Source organism: Pyxicephalus adspersus, chromosome 3 (genome assembly GCF_032062135.1).
Source record: "Pyxicephalus adspersus chromosome 3, UCB_Pads_2.0, whole genome shotgun sequence".
Taxonomy (NCBI): Eukaryota; Metazoa; Chordata; class Amphibia; order Anura; family Pyxicephalidae; genus Pyxicephalus; species Pyxicephalus adspersus.
Window position 1 is genome coordinate 85194343 of NC_092860.1, and position 18457 is coordinate 85212799.

General features: G+C 36.9%; 1 protein-coding gene across 1 annotated transcript in view; it reads right to left on the reverse strand.

The window, feature by feature from the left end:
• Positions 1-8866: 8866 nt before the first annotated feature.
• GPRIN3 (GPRIN family member 3) overlaps positions 8867-18457 on the reverse strand; it is an 89861-nt gene continuing 80270 nt past the window's right edge. The window contains exon 2 of the mRNA XM_072405564.1: positions 8867-17025. Within this exon, the coding sequence (XP_072261665.1) occupies positions 14775-16979 (2205 nt within the window). The 5' untranslated portion in view covers positions 16980-17025 and the 3' untranslated portion in view covers positions 8867-14774. The remainder of the gene's footprint in view (positions 17026-18457) is intronic.

Below are 18457 nucleotides of genomic sequence, written 5' to 3' on the forward strand. Positions count from 1 at the left end.
TGTATTGGATTGGATGCAGGACTTTGTATTCAATCCAATACAAAATGAAAACAAAATTCAAACTCTCATTTTGTATTGTATTGAATACAAACTCCTGTATCCAATCCAATACAAAATGAGAGTTTAAATTTACCAATTACATACTTTGTATTTATTTTGAATTATTTTGTATTGGATTGGATACAGGTGGATGAGTTTTAGTTTGAATTTCCCGCACACGCGCCGACGTCATCGTACACGCCGACGTACACGCACGGAGGGAGAAGAAGCCGGCCGGCTTCTTCTTCCCGGAGAGGACACCCGACGCTGGAGGACGACGCTGGAACAGGACGCTGGATGATCGCAGCGGGACCACGTAAGTGATCGATAAACCCGAACTTTTCTCACTGTATTTTCATACAGTGAGAAAAGTTCCGGTTTATCGATAACTGTAACTTTTTGAAGCCTGTACCAAGGTCGGGCTTATCGCTCAGGTGGTTAAAGAAAAAAGTCTGAAAAAAAAAAATGGTGAAAATAGTGTTTTATGAAAAAAAATCCACGCAATTGTCATGATAAAGCATGTACATTGCCCCTGATGATTTTTTTATTAGTAGTAGTAAAACTTCAGCTTCTGTCCTACTTTATCTGTAAACAAGAAGTGGGCTTCAAAACTAAGGTTCCTCCAGAGGTTCCTTTAGCAATCATCAATTTGTGGCTGTCAGCTGAGATTAGGCGACAGAATTGATCTATGATTGATGATGATGATGATGATGATGATTTGGCTATCTATAAAGGTGACAGCAATATAAAAGACATTCTTCCCAATAGTCACCACACTAAGGTAATGTGGGCTGTAATTATAGAAATTATAGAAGGGATTCCTCAGACCTTATTTCAAGAGTTCCCCTAGTTTAAAAAGGTAGAGAAACACTGCATTATCATTAGTGAAAATGATTATTTCTGGTCTGAATATCTTTCAAACCAGTGAGATCGGGTGATGTAGATAGGCAAAAAAAGAGTGCTGATCTCACTGAGCACGCAGTTTTTTTTTCCCTATTAAAGAAAAGGCTCTGAGATCGGGCGTGTTTACAGCTAGGAGCCGCCGAGGTTGCGTGACGTATGTATCACGGGAGGCTCTCCACACCAATTTTGTCACAATCAAGACAGAAAGGGTAGGCTTTACATTAAAAAAAAAGAAAGTAATTTTGTCTACCCTTTAATGTAACGTAAAAACTTTGAATTTAGGTCTGCTTTAAGGTAAGACAGTTCAGAAATATGTATTTGATATGCATTGCTAGCACAGTTGTGAATCTGTGTTTTGCCCATTGCAGCCCAACAGAAGCACATTTTTACGTTCCTCTCTTTTACTGCTGTTCTGTTTGGCTACATGGGGTGCAGAAATATACCTGGTACTTTTGGGTTTGGGGAGCATGTTATTAAATCCTCTACCATGTGACAGAACCAATGCTTGGTGATTCAGGCACCTGGAGGTGTCACTTGGAGGAGCCACAAGAGAACCCCCAGCTCTGTGTAAGGACCAACTTAAAGTGAGAGATTATGCAAGCTGTCATTGTTGAGCTCATTGTAAAGAATGCTAATTCCCTGGATGTAAAGCTGATGTTTTGATGCCAGAAAGATCATTCACACATATGACATAATCATGCAGGTAACTGCATACCTGAGCTGTATACTTATTCTGAGTCAATGATTCAGAAAGTGTTGAAGGCAGGGGATCATAACACCAACCTGGCAAGCTGTATATTTTAGAACCAAGTCAGAAATGTCAGTTTACATTATCTATTACATTAAAGCTTAAATAGCATTAAAAAACAAGAAATGGAGGTCCAGAGACCCAATATACTGTGATGCATACTACTGTTAGAAGGGTACATTTCCCATTGTACTGTAGGTGTCAAAAAGTCCTAATGAATAGACTAGAGGACAAATAATTGTAAAACAATATGAACAGATGACAGGACCGGTAACCTGATTGTGGGTTGTATTACAAACTGTCAAAACCTTACATCTGTGTCCATGTGGGGGGTCCTTTATCCTACATTGCTTTTCTTCCTTTATTTTTATATCATCTAGTTGTAATTTGGTGTGATGGTATAGTTCTTGCTGAGAGCAGAACCTTTCATATGTCTCTATTTGTTCTTGCACACACAATTTCTGTATGAATAAAGGAAGAAAAAGGAGATGAAAAATAAACTATGTTAGTGTGCCAGCGGTATTGAGGAGAGCGCCATTAATTAAAGTAAGGCAGCTGGATCTGTGTACACAAAGCATTCATTTGAGGTCTGTTAACCAGAGCAGCAGGATATTGGTTCTGCTACATTCCCAGGAATTTGTGAACTTTCACAAAGCTGCTTCCCTGGTTTGTGTGAATCTTTATTACTATATGGATATGTTATTCTTTGTCAGATGTCCAGTGCTGTTCAGAAAGTGGTCCAGTAAAATACAATTAAATTACATTCTAAAAAAGATGAATAGAAATCCCACCATTCCCTTCTGCAAATGTGTATCATTGACACAGAGTACCCAAGGTATTATGGAGAAAATGTAATAGTGCAACACGTTATTGAGGAATTAGCATTCTTTGCTAGTGACAGATTTATTATTACTATATATATATTATAATATATATATTTATATATAAATTATATATTTTTATAAAGCATAAGTTTTGTTGATTTTCCATTCAGGAAATGTGTCTAGCTTACGTTAGGGTCTATTTAGGAGTAAATTGAAAGAGAACCCCATACATACAATAAGTGCTACCCATAACCATTATAAGACTAACTGTCTAGAATATTGTGCCATACAGATCAAACATATTAATCGTTCACATAATGTCAATGACCCTTGCAACCAAAACCTGGTACTTACAGGTGTGTATTTCTACATTATAAAGAACAGATTCTGATTACATCCTGCTAAGACTATATTTCCCACAATGTGGTTGCTGAATGCTAAAAAAATGTATTATTAAAATGCATAAATGTATATACATGGAAAGAAAATAAAAAAGGATTAGGACACCATGGCAAGATATTCTGCTTCTTTTTAATACTATAAAAATCTGTAAGTACCTTTTTGGAGACTTTTTATCAATGGTCATGGGACTACCCAGTTCTCATCTTCCCTGCAGCTTAGAAGGCTAGTGGTGGAAAATACAGACATAATGCTGTTCTCTGCTTTCTGAGGTTTGTCAGAATGTAAAAGGCAAGAGAAGGAAAGACTGGAAGAATCAGTAAATATTTCTTGCTTTTTTGAAGACAAGAAAATTAAAATAGAGGGGTAAAAAAAATGCCATCACATATATTTTAAATGTAGCTGGTGATCCATCCTGTGCTTATCCTTATTACAGCTGAGTGTGCAACTTTAAAGAACATTTACTTTAGTTTGTGTGTGTGAGGATCCACTTGAAGTATTACTGCAATTAATAAAATCTACAATGTCTGCTCCCTGAGATGGAACATTGGCCCTCCAAGTGAACTAGTAAAAGATCCAAAACACCCTTTTACCAGATTGTTAACAGCAAATTGATTTTCCTGGAGAATTAGTCAGTTCTGTCTAGAAACAGCTAGATACCAGCCAATGTTGATCCCTAAATTTGGATAGCGTTTGAAATGAATTAATTTTTGGCAATTTCGTTTTTAATGTGCTCCAAGGGGTCCGAAAGAGAAGCTTGAAAAGAATGTAATCCCATGGTCCAAAGGAAAGACTTTTCCCAATGTATGTTTTCACTGTGGCTGAGAGGCTGCTGATGTCTGAGCCCTCTAAAGCCGCCATTTTCACCTCCTTCCCCGAAACCTATACAAAAGGTTTACATATAAATGTTTGCTGCTACACTGCTACACAGGTGGTTTGGTTTGTCTGGTTTGTCCCCATCATCACTTCACTAAATGAATAATATATAATAAGAATACATTGTGTTAAATATAAACAACAGGCAAGCAGCTATATGCAGTTGAACTACACATATGCAAGTTGATTTACCAGAAAATGATTTGTAATTTCATGCTTACCTGCAAAAAGCCCAGCTAGGTCCAAAACCTCCATTACAGCGATAGCTTCATTTGATCAAGTTTCTAATTAGACAATGAAGAAAGAATTGATGAGGTTATCCTCCTCCTGGTACCATGTTCGTTGTCAGGACATGGAGATACAGTTGTCCCCCTGTGCCGCACCTCTCCATTTCAACTTTTGCTATAAGGGGGATTAGAGAACCCTGACATCAAGCAAGTTCAAATACATACACTGCTTACTATTAATATAATATACAAAAAATAATGTTGAAAATAACATACATGAATTGATTGGCATTTTTGTCCTACATTCCTGAAGTTGAGCTTTAATAATTAGTTCTCAAATTTCAAGGACAATGCAATCAGCGTGAACATTTTCCTCCTCTGCTGTACATACAAGAATAGGTCATCTGTTCAGGCAATACCCTGAATGATCCATGATAGAATTGTGAATCATTTTACAATGTAATCATTTTTATCATGGTTCTGTTTAAGATTCACTATAAAGCATCCACAAACTTTTGTTTTGTGGATACATAGCAACCTATTTACAAAACAGACATTATTTATAAACGAAGCGCAACATTTATTACTTTGTACCTATTTATAAAAATCAATTGAATGGTCACCACTTTTAGCCTGATTGCTAATTTTAGGATTAGCACCATTTTTTTATTTTACTGTTTCATTCACCATAGATATAAAATGGTGACTATCTATTTTCAAGAAGGAGAAAGGCCAAAATAGGAATCTGTTCTTTTATTTTTCATCAAACATCCTGATCGCCACTTTAAAAAGCTAAACAATTAGTTACTCCTTTCAAGTGCATGGAGTTTCTGATGTCCATTTAGGGTAATGGTTGTGGTATGGTGATCAATCAGTGATTGATGCCATAAAAATTAATGTTCCTTTTATAAATGAAACACACTATGAAAAGAAAAATGTCAGTGTTGTATCTAATCAATATTCCATGGTTCCTGTCCTGTGGTTTTAAAGTGAAGGAAGTTCTAACTGGTAATATGTTTCTATTTGAAATTCCAATTGAAAAAACTCTCAATATACAAAAAAGGGACATTGGTAAAATAGACACTCATCAAGAATGGTAATAATTATTTTCCATACCCAACCGAAATAATTCGGTTGGGTATGGATGGGTAGATGCCCCATAAAGAACACTGCACAACAACGATTGTGCTACTGGGAATAACACGTGATTTACATGATATCGAGTGTGCTGATTCCAAATCTGAACTCAAAATTTGCCTATCACAAACGGATTTCAAGTTATAGGCATGCTTTAGCTGTTAAAATGGTCGGTAATTGGGCAATGTATTTTTACATGGGAACATTATAACAGTTGCAGCTACCACTATGCCTGCTGCCGCCTCAGCTGAATCACGCCCCCTGGTGGCATGCATGTTCCAGTAGCGGCTGGGCATGTCTGGGCAAGACAAGGAGCTGATGTCAGAAATAGGTATATAAGGACCAGGGGCTTGTCTCTAGTGCGAAACCATCTTATTGGATAGTATAGCTAGGCCATAGTGAGTCTGTTTTGAGCTAAAGATGAGTAGGCTACAAAAAGGAACGTCAACTTCACACCCCTGATTGTCACACAAAGTTCGCAGGTTATTACAAGCTGGAAAACGACATTTGTTTTTGTACTGACGTAAGTGGTCTGATAAAAGAGTTAGGTTGCGAATACATACCAGAGCAGTGGAGATTGTTCAGAGACTCGAGCAAAGCAAGTTTGAAAGCTGTATTGCTGCATAAAGGCTGCATTCAGAACACAAGTGGAACGTTTGTGGTGACCTGAAGGTGATGGCACACCTTCTTGGCCTGCAATTGTGATATACAAAATATATGTGCTTTCTGGGCCTGTGGAACAGTCGTGATGACAGCAACCATTACCAAGTGAAAGAATGGCCACCCAGACCTGAACACACTGTTGGCCAATACAACGTGAAGCATAAATCACTCATTGCTCTACAGAAAGTTTACCTTCTGACACTTCATATTGAACTTGGATTCATGAAAAACTTTGTTTTTGCAATGGATCATGATGGTATGGGTTTTCAGTATCTGAAGGACAAGTTTGGAAAAGTTATAACAGATGGTAAACTGAAAGCAGGCATTTTTGTTGGTCCCCAAATCTGCAATTTGATGTGTGATGCCACATTGAGAGACAAACTCAACCCACTTGAACTTGCTGCTTGGGATTAATTTGTGCCAGTTGCACAAAACTTTCTGGGCAACCAGCGAGCTGAAAACCATACTGAACTTGTGAACAACATGCAACAACAGCATACCATCAACTTGGCTGCCGAATGCCAATTAAAATTATTTTCTTACATTCCCATCTGGACTTCTTCCCACAAAGTTTGGGTAATGTGAGTGATGAACAAGGGGAGAGGTTCCTACAGGACATTTCTGTTATGGAAACAAGATATCAAGGCTGGTGCAACCCCAACATGATGGGCGACTACTGCTGGTTTCTGCAACTCTAGACAGCGGAGAGCCACAAACGCAAAAGCAAGTACCTGAAACACCTTTGAAGTGTACATGTGTGTTAACCAAAGACTCAGGTGAATTATGTGTAATTGTATATGTTGTTGCAACATAAAACTAAGTTTTTGTAATGTCATGGAACTATGAGGCAAAGGTTAGTTATGTATAGGGATTACATAGTAACTGCGGAACGAGAGAATGTAACTAATCGCGTCTATACGCGTAATTACCTTAAGATCCTGATGTCCTAGGCAGAATCAGACTTCAGATTCAGCGCTTGTAGTATAGGACACATGGATTAGACCAAGTAGCAGACAATATTTTTTTTATGATGCAGTAGAATCAGTACTTAGAGATTGGTCTGTGCTGTAATTTGCTGACACCTACTGTAAAACTGATAGAATGAATTGTAGCATTTCTAAATGTCTCTGTCCTTCTTCCCATTCAGTTTATGGCTTGATCATTATCCAACCACAGAAAGAGGGTCGTATCAGAATCACATTTTTGTTTTTTTAATAAAGGACTGTTGGATAATGTGTATTTTCTTTTTTCACAAAAGTTTTTAAAGTGAAACTTCCTATTCTGTAAGCATGTAAACATTATGACATCACCATTATCAGCTCAAGCAACTCTTTACATTTTACAAATAGTGTTTCTTAACCTTTTTAATATGGGGGAACCCCTTGAAATAACTTTCAGGTCTTCAGGGAACCCCTAATATAATTACTATAAATATCTATCTATATAGCACATTAGCATGGTGGTCAGTGGAAAGAATGTCATCCTTACAGATGGCCAAAAAGAATATTGGTCTCAAACTGCTCATTGCTCAAGGTACCCCTATCAACCTCTGGAGGAACCCTAGGGTTTAGCAAATGCTCTTTTTTCTTTTTTTTTGGAATTACTAATATGCTCATTTTTTCTTCTGTCAAAAGTTAGTATCTAAAAACTCAGAAGTACCCCTTACCCCTGGCTTTGCCTTGTGTTAAAGAAAATATAAAGCCATGATGCTGGATAAAGATGAATAATGAGATAAACCATCTTTACCAGTATGTGCTTTTGGTTCCATGGGGGTCTAGATGGTTTTCTTCTCTCAGCTCTGCCCCACTTGTCATTTGCTTATGTCTTCACCCTTTGCACTTCCCTCTGCACTCCTCTTCAAACTAGTGATCACCACTGCACACCACTCAATTTCCCACTATAATCCTTCAGAGTTGCCTATCTCCGAAAAACTGATTACTGATTTCTCAACCACCTATCCTTTCTGCACCCATCCAACATTAATGCTAACATCTGCACCATTTGTACATCATTGAATACGTTTGTATCTCCCTCTTCACCACCAATCCCCTTTCCATTCCCTTTCTCCAGTGACCAATTTTGCATCGGCCTGCATGCCCTGTTCATCATCGGAGAATGGAACACAGCCCCAAAACAGCCCAATAAAGGTCCCAACACTAAACCTTGGGCTACACTACTAATAACCTAAAACCAGCCAGAGTATGAATTACCACTCTCTGAATATAATCATTAAAGTGTAGTATATACGCAGCCACCTCTTTGTCATTACTTACTTTCTAATAAACAGAATGTAGACAACTTCAATCTTTTCATAAATCAATGTTTTTGGCTTTATTATATTTTATAGCAAAAAGTTGGTCCTATCAAACATTTTTAGGTGTCCTACTGTCCTACAGGTCTGTAGTTACTTGACGGAGACTTAAATCCCTTTTCTAAATATAGGTACCACAATGACCATTTGCCAGTCTATTGGTACCACACCAGTCAATATAAAACAGAAACAATAGTTTGAAATATAAACAGTCTTTGAGAACACATGGTCCAGGTGATTTGTTAATAATATCTTTATTCTACATCATGTCAGTTTTGAGCCATTGTTGTTCATTTGAGTTTTTTTTGGGCTCTATTTATAAGACGGGGAGTCAGACATTCCCTTGTAAGAATCTTCCAGGTCCATAAATAGAGAGAGCCCTTTGTGTACTCAGAGGTAAAGAATACATTTACCATAGTGGTTATCTTTGTCCTCAGTCATTACCTTGTTCTATTTTCTTATGCAACCTGTCATTTTCTTTTGAATTTTTGCAACCTTCATCACTACTCCCATTGAATGGGAGAAGTTGGGACCATGGTTGAGTCTGCAGCAGAACACTGCTGTTCACCTAGATCTGAAATGGTCCCAAGTGTTTTTATATTTCCCGTATGTGCTTGTTGTTTAAAATCTAGATTAAATGATATGAAGGTACAGTGTAATATTGAATAATTGGTGTGTGAGCTCAAAAGTTGTCTTTTGCTCTATACACAAACTCTTTTAAACTAAATAACATCCAATGCATGGTTTAAATGATATTTATTACAGATCCTTGACACAAGTGCATTTATTTATTTATTCCAGGTATAGTTTCATAAATGTTTACATACTAATATCATAAAAATCAAAAATGTCCATGTAATTTTTTTCCTTTAAACTTTATGATAGTTTTAGCTTTGAAAATTGTGCCAGAAAATATTTATTTCTTTAAATTAAAAAAAATTACCTCTATAGCTCTTGACACATAAAATGACATTCTTCTTTTCAGCAACATCTGGTTTACAAGAGTTAACAATTGAATACATCATAATACATAGAGACTGGATGACCCTTAGTCCTATTTCACACATTTGGCTATTAAGTGCTGCTTTATGTTGGCGTTTGTCTTTGCGCAGATGAAAGATTTGTTATTCATGTTCCCCACTTTCAGCAAGAGAATGACACAAACATCAGCAGCACCAAAAAGCTGCACATGTACACAAGCCGCATAAAGTGATTGAAGCTATTGTATGTAATAGCTTTATATACAGTGTTCACACAAAACATCAGGCAGGAATAACTTCCTCTCTACGTTTTCTTCTATAGTAAACTGGAAACACTGAATGATGCTTATTAATATTATAGATGGGCAAATTAAAAATAACTATCTGTAGATCTCAAATACTTCAAGAGAGAACATGTCGTGAGCTACAGATATCGAAATACTACAATCACATGTAGACTTTACAGAATTTTTCTCAAATACAAAACTTCCATTGTAAGGACACATTGACTTCCCAAGACTGACACGAATCTTAATAAAATTTGTCTTGTAAATAAAACACTCTCTGGACACATTGATAATGCATTTTAAAGTAAGTCATCAATCAAAACCACTTCATTAATATTTACACTCATATAACATTTTATATTGCTTTTAGAGAAGAATAAGATGAAGCATATTCTAAAATATATCTATCTATCTAGAATAGTTAAAAATATCTGATGTAACAAGAAAAAAGTATTTTTTGCCATTCAGTAAAACAATGTAATTGAAGAAAAACACAATGCTTCATTGGCCAGTCAATGCAACTTCTTCTTCCCAATGTACAATAATGGGTAAAATGCACAAAATTACCCAGCATGCATCTGGGTCACACATCACTAATATATTCTGTATCTCATAGGATTAGCATGGATTGATAATTCAGTGGGTCAGTTATTCAGTTTAATCCTTCTGTGCTCAGGCTGGAAAATCCTTTAAACCTGCAGTTTTGTTTGTCCTATGGGCAGGAGGGTTAGAAACATGCATTGTGCCATTAAAATTGTACCTTGCAAGAACTATATTTTAAATATCATAAATATAAAAAGTGTATTCAGATCTTTAGATATTTGCAATAGATATCAGGTAAATGACACAAAAACCTTTGTGTTTTGGTTCAGATCAAACTAATTCAGGGACAGTTCATCTGCAGACTAGCAAAAAACCATTGTAAGGAATTCTTTAAAACATTGTATTAATAATTGGTATTGTTCATTAGGAAAAGGTAAATATAATATGTTCCATTGCAAAACACCAGATCCCACCTACTGCCTATTCTAATTAATTGTCGAATTGATTAGACAGCCCGGACATCCTCATCTACTGGTTATACAATGGGTATCACATGACTCACAGGTACCTAGGGAAATATGAAACCAAAAACTAAGCTATATTTATGCACCAATCCAGCAAATGCTAATTTCAATTGGGTAAAGAAAACACGTGATCAAACCAGGATAAGCTTTAAAAGCATATTTAAAAACATTTTGTTAAACAAAAGTTCTTATTTTATCATTTATGTTCACTGAGACTGGCAAATGTACTTTAATGTACTTGAAAGGTATTAGGTAGACATGGGCAAATATACAGCTACAGTGTTTCACCAGAGGATGTCACTCTCAGTTTGTCCACTAGGTGATGCGGTGTTAACTTTCTATTACATTAAATTTCATTTGTATTTATTATGAATTAAAAAATGTAAAATCACCACCTAGTGGAAGAGTCAAGAATGACACGTACGATTAAAACATATCTGTACATTTACCCAGATCTACATAATACCTTTTCAAGTATATAAAAGTACATTTAGGCATCTTAGTAGTAATAAGTTAGGTATTTTACCTTATTCATCACCTCTAAACATTTAACCCTTGCAGTACAGGGGTAGCATTTTAGGATAGTTTGAGTTATCAAACATGTAGCAAAAAATTTACTTTTGAAAGTTCAGCAACAATCATTTACCTAGGTCAACTCCATTTCCTTCTTCTTACTGTCACGACATATCCCTCTCCTTTTCTGGGAGTGTCTAATTACTAACTTGCTAGCCTGGACCATCCACTCCTTCCCTCAAATCCTTACATACCTTTTTTATAGCTGGAAGGGGAGAAGTGAAGGGGAAAACTATAGTGTGTGGTTTGAGTAACTGCCCCGGGTCTGTAAGCTGGCTCTTTATGTATGATGGTTTCTAAGTATAAAATGGCCTTTACTTACAGAAGTCAGACATGCAGTGTTGCAGAGCTTACCTGTGTAGTAAATCTTCCTAGATTCAATTAAAAACGTTTTACATTTTTTTGTTTTCCTCCTGACAGCTACCACTGGGGCCTGTTGGGCAATGGGGCATTTTATAAAAAGCACACAGGCTGGGCTTTCCAGCAATAATCCTTATTGAAGTGATCTAGTATTAAGTGATGGGGTGGGTAGTCTGACTACATAAAGGATTTAGGATCCATTTATAACACACAGGCAGTGCATGTTTGAATTACTTCCTGGACAAAGTCCAATGCAGTATTGATGTATTGCAATCCATTGGAAAGTGATGAAGGAACCCATTCCTATAGGGACATGAGGCTAATATGGAGGACCAGTAAAATAACTCCTCTATTAGTATAATTCTGAGGACAAAACATGCAGATTTAAAAAAAGATTACCGGGTATAATTTTTACAAGCATTTATTTTATTTTTTAAACTTTCATGCTTGAAAACTTATCTAAAACTATCAAAAAATGAAGGAAATTCCAGAACTGTGCAGACCTACCTGATGTTGCTTGATTTTGATAAAAAATAGCTCATGGTTTACATTTTAATTGTATATCTGGACAAAATAACTGTAATACCAAAAAAAATCAGCTACATGCTTTGTTCCATGTGCAAGTGATGCAGATGATGCATAGTATAGAAACATATATGTTGATCCCGGCTACACCAGGGTGCTCCTAACTTTCTTCAGTGAGCTGACAACGACACCCCTGCCACACAGAAATCTCAATCAGCTCTGCCTACTTAAATCGTAGAACAACTTTTATTTCATGGATCAAGAATAAGAGGGCAAACAGTTCTGTAGTACAGCCAGACAGAATAATGCAAAGCTGACGACACAAATATTTTCAGAATTGAAAGCTTACTGCTGGTATGTTTTCTGTACCTTTTTTGTAAGTTTTTGTAAAAGGGACAACACATTGGACACTGTATTGCAGAAATGTACAACACATGTTCCTGGGCCTAGATATATACTTTTTAACTTACAGTAAGAATTTGGAAAACATCTGTTATTATTATTTGATAAAAATCTGTCCAGACTGCTAGGATTTTTACATTAAAATTACATTACATTAAAATTAAAGCAATCAGATTCCGTCATGCTTAGATAATGAACTGTACAAAAGAATTTGTTCCTACAACTCACATATTTTGACTTGTGCACAATTTCTGTTATATGCTGGGATAGGAATACACATCTAAAAGCAGACATTTGTAATGATTCTTCATATGTTATGTTCATCAGGAATACATTATAAGAAATGTACTATGCAGATATGCTCTTCAATGTTATACAGGTAGCCCCTGAGGACATCCAAAATATGGACAACACGTAAATGTGAAAGGGGCTTCCCTGATCACTCATGTGCAGGACGGAGGCTTGATGGGGAGGAGGTGGGCGGTTCGCATGACTTGCAGTCATTTTGCTAAACAGAGGTTGTGGGTGGTCTTAAGGACTGAGCTCTTCTGCAAGCTCTTGTAGCTCTTGTAATGACCAAGACAAAATCTGCATTTGTTTCTTTTTGCAAATCAAAGCACAGCTTGCTCCATAAGGTAATGAATGTCTATCAGTATTATGCCTAATATTATGTTGAGACAAACATCTGTCCTAATTGCATTTATCTTAAGAACAAACCTACAGTCCCTATCTCGTATGTAATCCAGGGACTACCTATAATTTAGAAAAACCACAGTGGGATCATAGCAGGAATGACCCAGCAGTTCCTATTACAGTTCCTGCAGAAAACTTAAGGGGGCCAATACAAGTCACCCTGTACGACGGGAGGACCAGCAGAAAGTGGTCTTGAATACAGAAAACTTCTGGACATGTACCACACTGGAATACTAAACAGTATAAGTATTCCAGAGTTCAGATTTTAGTGTATCTGCACCTTTGATGTAGGTCTACTTACAATGTAATTTTAATGTATTGTCCCTATACTCCCTGCACGGCCTTTATTCATCTGTCCCTGATCCAGCTAGATATTGTCCACAGAGATGCTGCACCACAATTTAAAATATTCTGGGCTTGACCAGCATGTGCACAGTATACCCTCTATTCAATCCAATGGAGGGTTTGTACTTTGCTGGAGCATTTGTGCATCTGGTTGGCTATGTGGGCAGGGGCTGACATAGGGAGGTGCAAAGTATACCACTCCTTGAGAGCCCAGGACCCTCCTTAGCTAACAGGGGCTCCCACAAGGGTCCCATATAAGTTTGGCGGGGGAGCCCTAGGTTAGTTTTGCACACAGGCCCACTGTTGGCTACATCCAACTGTTGGCAAGTATAAGGGCTTATTTTACCAGGTGTTCTTTTCAAATGCTTCATATTCACAAGTAAATGCCTGTATTTGAAAAGAAACACATCATTTGACAGGAAAGAATTGACCAACTTTAACTACATTTTAAAACTGATGGAATATTGATAGTAATACTTGGTCCTTCACCCTTTTATTTGCACGTCCATGCCGCAGAAGTAGGCTGTAATAGGAAGCAAAGCATTATGGGGCTTTAGCAATGAACAGCACTTACTCTTCCTCTTGCTTCCAACAAGAACTTCAAGAGTGTTCACACACCTAGAGTAAGACTGTAGTGTAATGAAGAACAGTGCTGGTCTTCTTCACAGGGATTACCTGTTGCATCAGCACAGGCAGAAGGAGATATCCAAAAAGCCAAGGAACAGAACAGAAAAGATGGCAAAAATTACAGTGGTAGCTGTGGTAGAGTGGCATACAACTGGTGCAAGCTGGCCGAGTTTAGTTCAGATTTACAAAATGGTTCCAAACTGATTTCATTCAGTTGAATGGGAGCCGTTGGGAGTGTGGCTGAGCCTGCAGTACAACACTGTGGTTAACTGCAACTCTGAAATGGCCTTTAAACAGATCCCGGGACCTGACTTTTGATCTGCACACAGATTGCACATATTTGCTACAACGTATAACATTGTGATCATCACTCATTCTCATCATAAACAGATTCAAACTGAAAAAGGCCCATGTGATAAAGGCGTTTCTGGCACAGCATTTAGCGGCATGTACTTCATCATTTTAGGATCTACATCATTTCATTGTTGATGCTTTACTTTTCTAAGTGATAACAATACAAATGTCACATTTACAAAACCTGTATCAAATATTGGCTAAGGAAAAACAAGTGACTTTATTCTATATTATCCACCCAATAATGAAAATGAAAACCAAAATAAAGTGATATTTCGTTATAAAACAGAGTGATATGACAATCACCCTAAACCTTGTACGTAATCAAATAAAAAAATTGTCCATAACATTCTTAAGTGCAAAATAACCAAAAAAAAAAAACTACTAGATGATGAGGGTATGGATGAAAACAGTAATTTACACCTGTCAGAAAGTCACTCTAACACAGATGATGGAGGAGGGTGACTACAACAGTTGGGTCGTCTGAAATTCTTAAGAATAGATTGAAATACTCTGTGCTGTCTTCTTTTGTGCTTTTTACCTGATGTGTCTGAACAAATTGATTTACGATTTTGCTTTAACTGAGCCCTAATCATTTTCTCATGTTCTCTGATTTGTCTCTGTAGGTGATTCTGTATGGCAATACCCAATGCTTCTGGGTCCATAGATGCTCCATATACTTCCCATGTCATGCCCTGTTCGTCCCAGACCACATCCTTTACACTTTTAGATTGCTGCTTTGCTTGGCTTTTTCCTTCTGCGCTTGAACTTGGACTTGATTTTTTCCCATGTGGTTTAGCTGGTTCAGAGGTAGGTAGAGTGACCAGGATTGGTTCCTTTTTATCTTCCCTAGCTTTTCTTAAACGCGGAGTGAGCTGAACCGCACCTTGGTTGTAATCGGATGCAGGTCTGGTTTGCAAGCTTATAATGCTTGACCTTTTGGCATGCTCACCTCCCTCCTGATCCTTTCTAACAAGGACTTCAAGTACTTCTTCCATTTGACCTCCAGTTGCTCCAATACTGTTGTTGACCTCAACTTCAACATGAAGTGGAGTTGGCCTCTCCTCCTTTTTTGGCTTTTTGATATCAGTAGTAATGATAGCTTGGGTGGAACCCTTTTCATTAGTAATTTTAAAATGAAAGGGTTTCCGATCTGAGCTACCTTCACCAGGAACAGTAAGTGTGTCTGTCTGTTCACTGTCTTGACGAATATTATGGAGCTGGATATTTTCTACTCCGCTTAAATGGTGAAGCCTAGCTTTACTTCCCAATTCATGGGCTGCCCTGAACTGAGCTTGCTCGCCAAACAAATCCTTTGTTCTCTGGCCAGTTTTAGGTTGATTACTGTTCTCTATATTGATTTGGTAAACAGGTTTCACATTCATTAAAATTGGAGAAGCGTTAGCCTTTTGCATTTGTGGCATTGGGTGACACAGCCCTTGTCCATCTATTTCATTTCTATACATAACCTGTGAATTCCTTGCCAGTTCTGGATGCTGAAAAGGAGACCGTATCATATCTGGAGGACTTTTAGAGTGCAATTGTAAAGGCTGTGAGCCCATTCCATCTGGTGGCTGAAAACATACTTTAGGAGCTAGATGGTTTTGAGAAAGCTGTGAATGCAGTGCAAAGTTAGCACGGTCAATCTGAGGGTTTCCGGGGTTACCTTGATAAATGATACATACTTGTTCCTGTCTTTCCTTTAGTATTGGAGAATTGGCCTTCAAAAATGCAGCTAATATGCTTGGACTGGTGGACACAGATTTATTTTCTACATTTGCTACAGCTTGTACTCCAGCATCTTGTGTAGCTAATATTTCCACCTGTGATGTCATAGTTCCCATTTCCCTGAACTTACATATTAACTGCAAATCTAGAGCTTCATGGTCCCCATTTGTGTTCAGATCATCTTCTAAAATGCTAACCTGTGAACACTGATCAGATGAAAGGACAGTCTGGAGTTTTTTTACTTCTTCTTTTTCTTGTACTATATCTGAATCAACATTTTTTTCTTCCTGAGTGTCTACTGTACTTGTTTCCTCACTAGGTAAAGGAATATGCCCATTCTTAATATCATTTATTTTTCCAGTCTCAATATTTGGTGACATGTCATGTACATGTGCTGTGCTTTTACTGGTGTTTTCAAGTTGTGCTTGAACTTCTTCTGACACAGTGCTATCTTTTTGCATTTTACTGTCATCTGCTGCTGGTTCATCACTTGGCAATGTCAAGAGGGTTACATTGGTTGTTGCTACAGATGTGGCTGATAGTACTATGTTGTCCACAGGAGAGGCATTATGAGTAGGATCTTTGATGGTTTCTGTCTCTTGCTCTGGTAAATCATCTGCCCCAGAAGGTGGCAAAGGTTCTGATTGGCTACTAGTCCGAAATAAAGATGAAGTCTTGATAGTTTCCTGTGATTTAAGTTCACATATACTTTCATTATCAGTTCCTTTCACAGATGGATTGCAATTTTGATTAGATATACAAACATTGGATATTTGTGTGGCATTTCCATTACTGCTAGGTGATGCCTCTTTAAAATGGTGAGATGTAGCTAGGGAGGGACTTTCATTATCTGCAGATGTGGGTGATGTCTTGGCAGATCCCACAGGATCAGGTACAGTCCCCATGTCCATTGAGAGACAAGGCAGCAGGTTTCAGAAATTGGTAAAGCTCTCAAATCTAAAAGAAAGAAAAAAAAATAAGTTATTAAATTCTTTTTAAAAAAATGTATATTGCAGTAGGATAACATACCAAAGCTAAAAGACATGCAGTGCAGACCTAAAACTTTCCTAAAACAAATAAAACATTCTAAGACCACAGCCAAATATCAACCTTTACCAAAAAACTTTTTAGAAACTCCCTTCATTCTTACCATATTGGGGTTGATTTAGTAAAGGAATATGGGCTGCTTGCATGTCAAGGAATATTTTACATAAAAAATGAGATAAAATTCTGCTGACTTTAACCATCCAATCATGTGAAAGATCCTGTTTTTTTAGGTTTCTTTACATGTGATTTGTTTTTTTTTCAAAAGTTAATGTCCACCACATTTACTAAGATCACTGAATTATCCCTTGCAAGGTAAATTAACAGCCTCAATTCCTAGTAAATAAAACCCTGCAGAACTACTTTTGAGCTGGTTTTAATATGATGCAACACAGTCAGACATGGCAATCAGCCATGGTAATCTTTTTGATTTAGCATATTTATTTATGCCTAATATAAAAACTCAATACCTTGTGAAACCAGAATATAATGATGTCATGGACAAGGATAACACATATCTAGTAGACACCTGCCACATTATAATGTACATAAGATTATGACAATTAAAAGTTCATAACTAAATCAATACTAAAGTTCAGAGATTGCTCAAACTAATGTTGATTACTATATGTATTATTTCAAGGTATTCTGTATAATATTGTTTAGACATCTCCAATGCAAACTATAAATGTTTGCTAGGCTGAGCTACGATTATCTTTTGATGCTACACATACCATATGTTAACACTTTCTGAAACTTTTAGCGCTATCCTCATAAAGTTTAGTGGTTCTGCAAAAAATGTCAACCTTATGGACATCTGGTTAATAAGCATTGTGTTATAAGGACCACTAAAATTACATGAATTTAATGCACCTCTTCTAATATTAGCACTGTCTGTTATAAAGACCTATGGTACTACAAGAACTTCTATTATTAATTAGAATAAATTTTATATGGATCTTTGTTACCAGTGCCATTATCAGTTATAAGGCCATCTGGTACCAGTTATTTTATCTGTTATAAGGACCTCTGCTTTTACAAGAACTATGTGTTAGATGAGCTTCTAAAACTACTACATCTGTCTCCTATAATGCACCCTACAAGTACTCACTACTAAAATGGCTCTGAAATTTAAATTACCTTTTTGTATAAGAAATAATGACCTTACAAACACTTGTTATATGGACCTTTAATATTTCAAGTATCATGTGTTATAGGTAACACTAGTAGCACAAGCCCTGCTTAGTGTAAGGAACTTTGGCATTAGAAACATTTGTTTCATGTAAGAACCTTTATTGCTGCAAAAAAAACATTGATTATAAGAACATATGGCACAATCAAGAAC